Here is a 12277-nt window from a genome sequence, read left to right as displayed (position 1 = left end):
TCCCTGTGTAGATACATTAGGTTATTTCGAAGCAGGAGGCATGAAAATATGCAATGCCCTCGCTCGGACTTGAACCTCGGACCTCTCGAATACGCGCCGAGCGTGCTGACCATTACACAACGAAGGCATGCTATGAAGGCGGGAGAAATACCTTATGTACTTCCCCTTTTAAAAGGCGAATGGGGATTAGGGGACCCAGTCGCCAAATCCTGGCGGTGGAGAATCATCATTCACCACCTTTGTTTTTAGTTCGGGCGCCACTGTAAAGACATCAGGTATTTTTTTTTAAAGCAGAAGATATGAAAAATGAGCAATGCCCTCACCGAGACTCGAACTATGGACCTGTCGAATACGCGCCGAGCTTGGTGACCACTACACCACGAAGACATGTCAAAAAGGCGAGAGAAATACAGTATAGCTGTTTAATTTTGAAATGCCTACATGATGCGTTTTAACTTTCGCGTAAAATAGTTAATGGTTTTATCACTTCAACTCTTCGGCAAAGTTCCAGTAAACGAGGGGTTACTCATTCAAGGCGTTCTGAATCAGGAAAAAACTACCCTTCGAAAGGGAATTTCAGGGCAAAATGTGGTCAGACTTTTATTCACTTAATTAAGTATTTAGTTTAAATTTATGAACATAAAGGAGTACTTTTTTTATGGAGAAACGCGTTCCGTAAAGTCAACTTACTACGGTAGAAATGTAATTCAGGTTACGAAAGTCTCTATAAATTAAACAAACCTAAATATTTTTGCAGTTGAATGAGAAAAATAGGAAACATTCTAACTGAAAGGAATTTTATTGCGGCTTAATAAGCACGTGGACCATTTTCAAATTTTGCTTACATATGCTGTTCCAGAAGAAAAAAAGAAAACTGAAGACAAATTACGTTTAAAGTTTAATTTGAGCAATGCACTGCATAAAAATGACTGTAAAAGTATTTCTAAAATTCAAAATATAAAAAAATCTATTGAAATTTTATAGTTATAAATCTTAAAATCGTAGGCAAAAATGTCTGTACCTTTCAAATTTCATGTTATTCGACCTCTTTGTAACCTAATTTATTTTTTTAAATAAATAAGTTTAATTATTTTAAATATGAACTATTAATGTGTTATATTTGCGATAGAAATTAATTACAGAAGTTTTTTTCTTTAACAAATCGATAGAAAAATAATTTCTTTTCCATTTCATGTCGAATCCATTAACTCGTGATTATTTTACCCAAAATTAATTTTTAAGTCTGTCTAAAAGGGGCAGTATATATTCAGTGACATAGATAAACTAATCAAGCTATGTTTAACTACTATGAATTACAGTACAAAGCCCGTAATCGGGACTCGTCGGGACTTCGGCGATTCTGGATTAGGGGTTTTTCCGGATTATAGATCATCAATTTAAATCTGGTAAGATGGCAAGCAGAAATTATACAATTAAAATATGAAATCGTAATTTATGAAATAAAGAACACTTATGATCTAAAGGGTATCAACATTTACAAAAAAAAAAAAAAAAAAAAAAAAAAAAAGCTTAATATTTATTTGTTTACTTTATTAAACATTTCTTTCAATGTAAGTTGTTTAAGATGCTTCTACAAAAAATTCAAAAAGTTCCTTTATGTTGTGTCATGTATAGTGGACTTTCCAATGCCATACTTCTTGCATAATTTTGAGACGGATAAGCCTTTATCCATTTTTTGTAGCAATTCCACTTTTTGTTTAATGGACATCGAAACATGCTTTCGCTTTGTAGATCCTTTGGCAGCTCCAGAATTGGAAACTCTTTTTGACATAATCGAAAGTTCAAGCTTAAATTTTATAAAATTGTTCTAACAGTCTGCAAAAAATAATAAGCCGGATCCAATTAGAAGATTAAGGAACAGCGCAATCTGCAACATTAACTGAAATGCCTTAGATAAGTTTAACCTAGCTTATACCGTCCGTTATACATTAAACGCGCATGCGCATAAAGTTTGTAGCTTTGAGGTCCGGATTATAGATTATTCCGGATTGTGGACGTCCGGATTACAGACTGTGTACTCTACTACTTTACAAAATAATTGGGAATAAAACAATTTCGAGTAACGGCCTGGACATGAAATGGAAGACAAATTATTTTTATGGATTTGCTAAATTTTTATCTAAAAATTTCAATTGATTTTTTTATGTTTTAAATTGTAAAATCGTATTTATAAACATTTTATGCAATGCATCGCTCAAATTAAAGTTTAAATATTAATTTATCTTTTTTTTTTTTTTTTTTTTTTTTGTTGTTGTTGTTGTTATTCTGGGACAGCGTATGTAAGCAAAATTTGAAAATAAGCCACGTCATAAGTTTTTTTTTTTTTTTCGAAAACTGGTGATTTTTTATTGGAACCTTCATTGACGCAACTCTTTAAAACTCGCATGGTATGCCGGTCATTAAAGTGTTCTGTTTTTTCTTGAGTCAATTTCCGTTGAAGTACCAAACAGTTCTCCTGAAACACTATCTCCTGATGTCATTTAAGATCACCCAACTTTTCATTCGTCATCTCTCGATTAATTCTTTTTGATTTCTCCCTCTTCCATATCTCAACGTACATACGTATATGACGATTCTTCTTTGTTTAATTTCTTTAAAAATAATACAGTGTGATAATATTTCGTGGCAACAATTTGAAAAGTTCGCACATTTCGAGACTGATTGCATCATTTGGTTTTAAAAAATAAATAATTAAAAAATCTGAAAGGTTTCAAATTTTAAATTACGTCCAAAGGGCCTTTTTTCAACGTTTTGCGTGTTACCTTTATTTATTAAATATCACGTTCTTCGCACTTAAACCATAAAATTCAGTTAAACAGCAATATCGCAATATAGTTTTAAAATGAGCATATCTTTAGAACTTCCGATACACAGTCTCACGCGCTGGAGATAAAAATATTTTTTTCTGCACAACGTTGACATTGCTCGCTTTGAAATCCTTGAGCTTGTTAACCAAAAATTCGTTAAAGTTGTACAAAATATGAAATCGATGATAAAACAAATTACAAATTTGAAATTTCGACTTCCTGATGCCCATACTTGCAGTAGGGTTACGTCGTTCAAAATTGGACAGCTGTACGTACTGTTGTTGGTGAAACCGACATTTAGAGTGATTCGAAGCAAAATCGCAAAACGAAAACAATAGTCCCTCAGGGACAAAATACCTTTGGATTAATGAAAACAACCAAAAAAAAAAAAAAAAAAAAAAAAAAAGGAATACAAATTTTAATAAAAATATGCTACATATAAATAAATTATAATGAAATAGGCAATATCGCTTAATACAAATATTAATTATCCTAATAAATAAATTAACAATATTAAATGCAAAATATACAAACCTTTTTGCCATTAACTAATAAAGAGAGAGGGGGGGACAGGAAATTCTTTCTTTTGTTCCTTGCGTGACACATGCGCTTCAGAATAAGAAGATTGCGATGTGCGTGCTGCGTGTCCAAAAATTAAAAGAAAATAAGCGGCAGGAAATAAGTAATTATCCTAATAAATACATTAACCAACTTAGCGTTGGAAAAATAAGTATGCTAAAATTTTCAGTATCTTAAAAACCGTGAAATAAACAATAAATAATATGAAAGAACTACAAAAAAGTAAAAAATTCTGAAAAGGAAAGTATAATTAATAATATTTTGTTTTATATTTTCAGCAGTCCAGTATACAAAGCATTGCATGAAAAACTGCTGCCAAAACCACATTTCTATAAGAATGAAACTATTCAAAATGATGCGATTTCATCAAAAAACATAAAATAAAAAGAAATATGATTAGAATTTTGAAAAACTTGCTTCGAGGGGCACTGGCTCTTGTCTAGATGCACCTGCATACCAAATATCGTAGCCCTGGGTCTATTAGCTTACTCGCAGCACGAACAAAAGACACATATATTCTTTCTTTTATTAGTTATATGTGGAGATTATTTCCAGTTCATTTTGTTGTAACTAACTCTCTATTTATTTCTGATTTCAGGTGAGGAATGGCGAACCGCGAAGCAGAATTCCGAGACTGACATGCATTTGGTGCCAAAAGCCAAAATTCTCCTCGTTTTTTCTAATAGTGTTCGACCCGACTGCAAAACTCTTCCCAGGTAAGGCACACCAAACATGCGAATATTAACAAATTTGTAGTAAGAATACAAAGCATATATAGTCTGATAATTCTCGCCGTGACAATCTGCTTAGAAACAGTTTTACCCATCCGTCTATTCCGGATGAACAAAACGAAAACAAACAACTATTTATGCGTAAGCTTTAATATGTTTTAATTTATGAATTTATTTAAACATAAAAGTTAATATGTTTTAATTTATGAATTTATTTAAACATAAAAATTAACATGTTTTAATTTATGAACTTATTTATGCAAAAAATTAATTGGTTTTAATTTATGAATTTATTTAAACATAAAAGTTAATATGTTTTAATTTACGAATTTATTTAAACATAAAAATTAATATGTTTTATTTTATGAATTTATTTAATCATAAAAGTTAATATGTTTTAATTTAATTTATTTAATCATAAAAGTTAATATGTTTTAATTTACGAATTTATTTAAACATAAAAATTAACATGTTTTGATTTATGAATTTATTTAAACATAAAAATTAACATGTTTTGATTTATGAATTTATTTAAACATAAAAATTAATATGTTTTAATTTATGAATTTATTTAAACATAAAAATTAATTTGTTTTAATTTATGAATTTATTTAAACATAAAAGTTAATGTGTTTTAATTTATGAATTTATTTAAACATAAAAATTAATGTGGTTTAATTTATGGATTACACGTGTTAATATATTAATGCGTGCGTACGTTTCGTTATGAATTGAACGCACAAGTCTGATGGTAAAGTTTATTATTATCACAGTACAACAGGTCTAATTCAAAATAGACAAACGTAGAGAAAGCTAATCCGAATTCACCGCGAATTCGCTACAGTAAACAACAGCAGTTTTCTAAACAAACTCATAAAACAACTACTGAATTGAGAGGTTTTCCTCCTTTTTAAAAGCTTTTTAAATCACGCGCAAGTATATTCTGGTATTTTCTCGATTTTTCCCGAAAAGCAAAAGCGTGCAATTACAAGATATCTATTTATTGAACGCGCGTGCTCCTGTATTTTCCATTTTGTCGGCGTAGCTTTCTCTTCAAATAAGTCGCGTGCAGCATTGCACGGGAAAATGAAACAATTAAATAACAATTCTATTTAAAAATAGCTAATTCAGTACGAAAACCGTCATAATATTTTAATGTGTGAATTTATTTACACACATAACATAATGTTAGTTTCTGAATATTTTTACGTGTATTAAAATGTTTTAATGAATGTATTTACAAGTTTTAATTTATGAAAAGAATGTTACTGTTTTCGATAGAATTTTAGAATTCTTTTTCCAAATCGCATAGATTTTGAAAGATTGTTGCACAATAAATTAGACAACCGCAAGATAATTAACATTTGTCTGTTATTTTCCGCAGGCAAAAGCTGAACGTGAGTGTACCTAGCTTGAAACTAAATCTGTCTGACCGCCGAATATCCATGATTGTGGAATTTCTTCAGAACATTCCACTTCCTCACTCCCCCAATGATGAAATGGATTCCTCTTCCTTTAGAGAAGTTCAACTGGTGAGTTTTCAACGGATTTTTTTCAATATATCCCGATTTGAAGACCTGTCCCTGTCGTGATCAAGCTCACAAGAAACAAATGTTGGCTATACTTCCATGTACATAGATACAATAAGGATCAATTTTACAAGAAAGCCCTGTCAGTTGCGTGCACTGTAACGAATGCTGGCTGTAGTTCAGTGCACATCATTCCTAAGTGTACATAGATACAACAATGATCAATCTTTTCAAGAAAGACATGTTAGTTTCGTGCACTGTAACGAATGCTGGCTATAGTTCCGTGCACATCATTCGTAAGTGTACATAGATACAACAATGATCAATCTTTTCTAGAAAGACATGCTAGTTGCGTGCACTGTAAAGAATGCTGGCCATAGTTCCGTGCACAACATTCCTAGGTGTACATAGATACAACAATGATCAATACTTTCAAGAAAGTCATGTTAGTTGCGTGCACTGTAACGAATGCTGGCTGTCTTTCCGTGCACATCATTCCTAGGTGTACATAGATATCTTTCCTATCTATCACTGTATCTAGGTGTATAGTGATTAATCTTTCCAAGAAAGGCATGTTAGCTGCGTACACTGTAATGAATGCTGGCTATAGTTCCGTGTCCATAGATACAATAATGATCAATTTTACAAGAAAGACCCGTCGGTTGCGTGCACTGTAACAAATTTTGGCTGTAGTTCCGTGCACATCATTTCTAAGTGTACGTAGATACAACAGTGATTAATCTTTTCAAGAAAGACATGTAGTTGTATGCACTGTAACGAATGCAGGCTATAGTTCCCTGTACATAGATACAATAATGATCAATTTTATAAGAAAGACCTGTTAGTTGCGTGCCGTGTAACGAATGCTGGCTGTAGTTCCGTGTACATCATTCCTAAGTGTACAATTCGCAAAAAAATGGAACAGTTCTATAGCTCACGTTCTACTGGGCCGATTGATTAAATTCAACTTGCATTTTTCATGTTTCGATTCTACGACTCAAATTATGCCAAACTGTCACGTTTTGTAAAAACTGCACGAGGAGTTTTTCAAAAATTAGCTCTCAAAATCCCAACAACTCAGTGTTAATTGAAGTTGATATATATTTATTAATATCTCTTTTTTATTAAGTTACTTGATTCTTTCTTCCAAAATTCGAAATTTAGGCTGAATCCAAATATAATTATATTGGGGAGTTTTGAAATTTAGCATCTTTTCCTTTGAGCGAGAATAACCCCAAAATGTGGTTTACGCATTTTGTTAAAATTATTTATTAAATTAAAGTATGAACGTTGACATTTTTCCGCTTCTCTACAATGAAAATAAGGAAAGGAAAATAGGTTGCTATAAATTAAGAAGTTCTCCGAGTGAATTATTCTTGGCGCAAACTGAAAAAAATGTGCCGTTATACATTTTTGAATTTCTTCGTAAATTTCGCACCAAATTTTACAAAATTTAATATTTAGGCATAATTTGAGTCTTAGAATCGAAATGTGGAAAAATACTAGTACGTTTATTTCAGAAAAGTCCGATTTAGTGTCAGCATACCTATATTAGAACAAAGCTATATAAAAATCTAATATATATCCTAAATCGCGCTTTCGAGACATGGAGAACGCAGTTTGAATTTTGTCAATCGGCCTAGTAGATTGGGAGATATAGAATTGTCTCCCTCCCCTTTTTTCGCAGTGTACCTTGGCGAAATTGCATAAAGGTGGAGGCACTTGTTTGGTAACTAAATGAATGTACTATTTTTATGGTTTCAGTGCAGTCATACTCTCAGGGACCCTACGGGCACAGATTTGAAAGAAGTCTGGAAGAGGCTTCATCGAAAATCGAAGCCCAAATTACTCACTTCTCCTCAAGCTGAGTCTCAGAGACCAAGCGGTAAGTCAACTTTAAAACCACTTTTCATCCCATTTTACATTTACTTTAGATTCAGCCATAAACAGAATGAATTTTTTTCTCTTTAATTTCCCTAGCTGTGGTTGGTTCACCTAAATGTCGAGCCGAAATTGAGATAACGCGAAATATTATTTAAAACAAATCATCATTCAGTTTTAGCCGCTGCTGTGGCAACGCAAAAACATATTTTCATGCACTGTTTTGCGGCTGCGCAGTTGAAACTTTCAGCGTGCTGCGGAGTGCTGATACATGAACTGTAAAGAGAGGAGAACTGGCATTTGCCGCCCAAGGCGATCTCTGATATGCAAACAAGTAACTAGAAAGTCTCAAAATGACATATAGGATAACAATTTTAAACTCTATTTTTTGCTTTGATGAAAAATTTCAATTCCAATGTTTTAAAGTTATGTTAATACAAGCGGAAGTACCCTATGTCAGTTAAGTTAGTTTGAGAGTAATGCATCTAACAAGAGAGAGAACGATACCGCTGTAATCCTTCTCTAATAACGATGCAAAAAATGAGATTCAGGGTCATACATTTTTCAGTGTCATGCGATATGGAACCCATAGAAAAATAAACAAATTCTCTCTCATTATATTGGCAACAATGGCACGCATTGTTTAGTGATTTTCGTCTTTCTAATCAAATGGTCGTAAAGGCTCAAATTCCATCCAATATTTCACCTATATTCAATTTTAGTTGATTAAATGTGGCAAAAGGTTGATGATATTTAATCAGAAATCAGTAACCCGAACAAATAAATAAACACATAGACATTCTTTCTTGTATATATATATGTATATATAGATTGATAGATAGATTTTGCAAAACTTAAAAATTTTTGATTAACAAAGTCTAGGATTTGAAAGCCAGCCATAGGAACAGTTTTCGAAGTAAAACACTTTTGTCACCAACGCGCGAGACTGTTGCCACTCGGAAAAATGAGTGCGAAAATCAATGTTCTTGGAGTTTTTAATTAATATCTTGGCTGAATAAAATCGAAATTTCATATTTGGGCTTCCACATGCCCATATTCGCAGGAGGATTACGTCATTCGAAATTAGGTACCGTTGTTTTATCGCACTGCGAGAAACATACATACATTTATGCAGATTCTTCGTTATTTAATTTCTTTAAATATAACTCAGGTCAATAATATTCCGTGGCAACAATTTAAAACGTGAACCGACATTTATAGTGTACCAACACGGAAATGCTAAATCGAAGTTTAAAGTCCCTTAGGGCAAATTGCCTCTTTGGACTAACAATTAGAAATGCTAAATTAATGTAAATACAATCAAAAATTTATAATACTTTCCGAGACATTACTTTCTACAATACATTACTTTTCCATCACAGTGCTGGTACGAAGCGACGACTCTTTCTCGGTCCCTTTTCAACCCAGGGTGTATGGCGTTGCTTACACCTGAAGACAGTTTTCAAATCAACGAGTCTCTCTCGTGAAAAAACGATGAAATAGTTATGTCCTATTGTAAACGAAGCTTCGGGAAACTTATATATCAACAATATATTTTTCTTACAGGGGTCCTTGAACGTTCTTTTTCCGATCAATCAGACGAGGAAGAAGCATTTAGCGCGGCAGAACACTGGGCCCGAGTAATCGACCTGCCTGGTTTCGAAGATAATGTTTCTGCCAGTAATTATATTCGTATCCTCTTCAGACTAGTTGCAGGCGAAGTGTCCATCCACCTTGCGCGGTCTAGTGATCATACAGATAAGCCTTATCTCATGCTCAGGGCCGAAAAGTTATGCGTAGATGCTGCCCACATGGAGTACGGTCCAGCACTACAGGCCTCCTTACATAGGATACGCCTGGTGGACAAGCTGCATAAAGGTAAGTTTTTATCCTCTCTTGTCTGTCTTTCTATCCTCTATTTTTACTTCCTTGTGATAATTAAAGGAAGTATTGTAATCACGAAAAATTCCGGGTACCATATTTCAACGAAAATACACAATTTGATCGCTATCGAATGCAGTTGAACGATGTTCTTGCATGACATCTGTACGGTAGGACAGAATAAAGGACTCTCTTTCCCCCCCGAACGAATTATAAAACTGATTTAGAATGGATTCAGAAGAGGTATTTTTTCGTGACGTCTGTACGTATGTATGTGTGTGTCTCACATAACTCAAAAATGAATAACCTGAGAACGTTGAAATTTTGTATGTGGGACTGCTATAAGCTATAAATGTAGATGTGAGCACCTCCCTTTTTCTTTGCAATCGGCTGCAACAAAAGTATATAAATATATATACATATATATCCACTCTGTTATTCGTCTCCTTGAGCTCAGTTTCTTAATTATTATATGTTTGTAAGTTGTGCATTTTTTGCTTTAAAAATAATTGAATTATATTATTCTTATCTTCCGGTTAAGGTTTCTAAGCTTTTGGTTAGCCTGCATGCTTATAGTTTAGTTTACGAGTATGCTGCAACGCTCCTGGCCGACAATAATCGGCCTCATGGTTATCGCAGCACACCCAACGCAGACAAAAAAAAAAAAAAAAAAAAAAAAAAAAAAAAACACTAAAAGATTTAAAATATTTATGAAGTCCTATTCTTATGATAGTCTTGTTTTCATTCACAATCCTCATAATTTCTGTTGCATAGCTATTCAAGAATTTTCTTTGCTCAATTACATTCGCTTCATTTATTTTTCCAAATCTCGTCCTCACACTCTCGGTCAGTTTACATTCTTCCATAAAATGAGCTGCATTTCCGTACTTCCCACAAGCAAAGCATTGATCATTGCCCTGGAGATTAAAACGTTTTAAATAGGCCGGGAATCTACCATGATCGGTGATAACTTGAAGAGTATCTAGTATATTATTAAATAGATCCATTTTTCTTTTTTGGTCAAAATCCTCAAGTAACCCTTATTTTTATTTGAACCTTTCCATTCCCGAGCCCATTTCTCAATTATACTTGCTTTCATTTTTCTCAAGGTAATTCTTCTGGAATCATTAATAGCCTCATAAATATCACCTTCTCTCAGGGCTGCCTCCTTAGCTAGCATATCCGCCCTCTCATTACCGGTAACACCAATATGTGCCTTGACTCAATGAAAAAATACACCATTTTTCTATCTTATTTTGTTATAAATGTGTTTTATATCCAAAAGAAGTCTATTGCTTGATTCCGGATTCGCCAAGCATTGTAGGGCCGAGAGAGCATCAGAATAAATATGTATTGTAGTACTGTTTGAAGTTTTTATAACTCCACCGCAGTGCCTCTCTAATTGCAACCGCTTCATCTTGATACACTGATTTATTTCCTTCGAATCGTATTTTTCTAGTATAGATTTCGACTCCGTAATAAAAAATAACAAAAAATTGTAAAAAATTGAGAGTGGCGGAATGCCAGCAAGTAGGCAAATAACTTCTGTAGAAACAGTACGGAAAGCTCTTGTGATTGCAAGGATTGCAAGCAGCCAGCTCCTTTGCAATGAATCCAGTTTAGTTCTCAGTCTAATCAATTCCCCTTCCCGGCAGCCCCACATGCCTATACCATATAACATTTTTGCCCTAAATAACATTTAAATGCTTATAGTGTAGAATTATCAACAATTTAAAAGCTGTTTAATTGCGGCTAAGCCTAATTTTTGTTTACCATAGCAGCCCATGTTTTTTTTTTTTTTTACATTTAAACTTAGCAGGATAGTGGATTTGTTGCCAATCTAGAGAAACAAAGCTTCGCAATAACAAAGTAACGTCATATTTTATTATTGCGAATTAAATTAAGCTTAATCCAATCTGGAATTATCATTTGAGTTCTTAACTTATCCCATATATTGAGTCAGCATAGCGTTCACAACAAATTAAGTCACTTTCTACGCCTTCGGTGTCCTTTTGCCGAGTGAGACCTAAAGTAAACTTTCAGTTTTGTGCACCGAAAAAAAAATCTGCCTTCTTGCCCGCTGGCCGAGTGACTTGTTTTTGCGTAGAAATTGTAATTTTAATTGTAAGCTAAATTTTTTTTTTTAAAAATTGTTTTAATTGTATTTGCTGTTTTATGTTTTCCTATATCTCTCAATTTTTAGTATGGTTATTTTGAAGTTTTATGTACTTTTGCCGTTCCGCGAAGTGAGAACTGAATTCATTGAATGAGAAATATCTCTCTAATGAAATTCCAGGAAATAAGTTTGAATGGAAGGTAGGAAAAAATACGTATAATTTAATATTCCGAGCAAGGAACTTATTGGTGTGCACATCAGATTCTTTAGCCTCCAATTAAAGGTTAACACATTTTTAGAAAGATTTTGGCGGGTTTTTTAATTAATGTTCAAACTAATAAGAGGCACGTATGTGAAACGTGAAGAGACTTCGCCAGAATACATTAAAAATTCAATATCTGTATCAGTTTAAATTTTTTCAGAGAATGCAGCAGTATTTCTCGAAGTATGGCTTGTTGCTTTGTCTTTACCTTTATACGCGGACGCATGCCTCGGCATAATCTGGTAAACATTGTTTCTCAGCTTTTGTAAGTTGTAATTTGTGGTTTATCGTTCTTTTTTATTGTTGATACAGATGTAATTAAAAGACTTTACAACTGATTTCTGCTTCGGGCTTTTTTCTTTTTACTAACACTTTAACTTTACAAATATCAGAAACAGTGCCTACCATTTTCGGGTATTTCGTTTGGAGTTTTGTTTCCATATAGAAGTCATGACTGACGGTTTTTCCCT

At 33.2% G+C, this 12277-nt stretch overlaps 1 protein-coding gene across 1 annotated transcript in view; it reads left to right on the top strand.

Annotated features, from left to right (window-relative positions):
- The window catches only part of LOC118194141 (intermembrane lipid transfer protein VPS13A-like), a 483044-nt gene that overhangs the window by 104708 nt on the left and 366059 nt on the right, over positions 1 to 12277 (top strand). The window contains exons 19-22 of the mRNA XM_085810380.1: positions 4006 to 4123; positions 5523 to 5670; positions 7432 to 7552; positions 9115 to 9426. Coding sequence (XP_085666506.1) covers positions 4006 to 4123; positions 5523 to 5670; positions 7432 to 7552; positions 9115 to 9426 — 699 coding nt within the window. The remainder of the gene's footprint in view (positions 1 to 4005; positions 4124 to 5522; positions 5671 to 7431; positions 7553 to 9114; positions 9427 to 12277) is intronic.

Source organism: Stegodyphus dumicola, chromosome 2 (genome assembly GCF_044657685.1).
Source record: "Stegodyphus dumicola isolate Sdum_Otavi_A_Nest chromosome 2, ASM4465768v1".
Taxonomy (NCBI): Eukaryota; Metazoa; Arthropoda; class Arachnida; order Araneae; family Eresidae; genus Stegodyphus; species Stegodyphus dumicola.
Note: the sequence above shows the minus strand (reverse complement) of the source record. Positions and strands in the feature narration are given on the sequence as shown.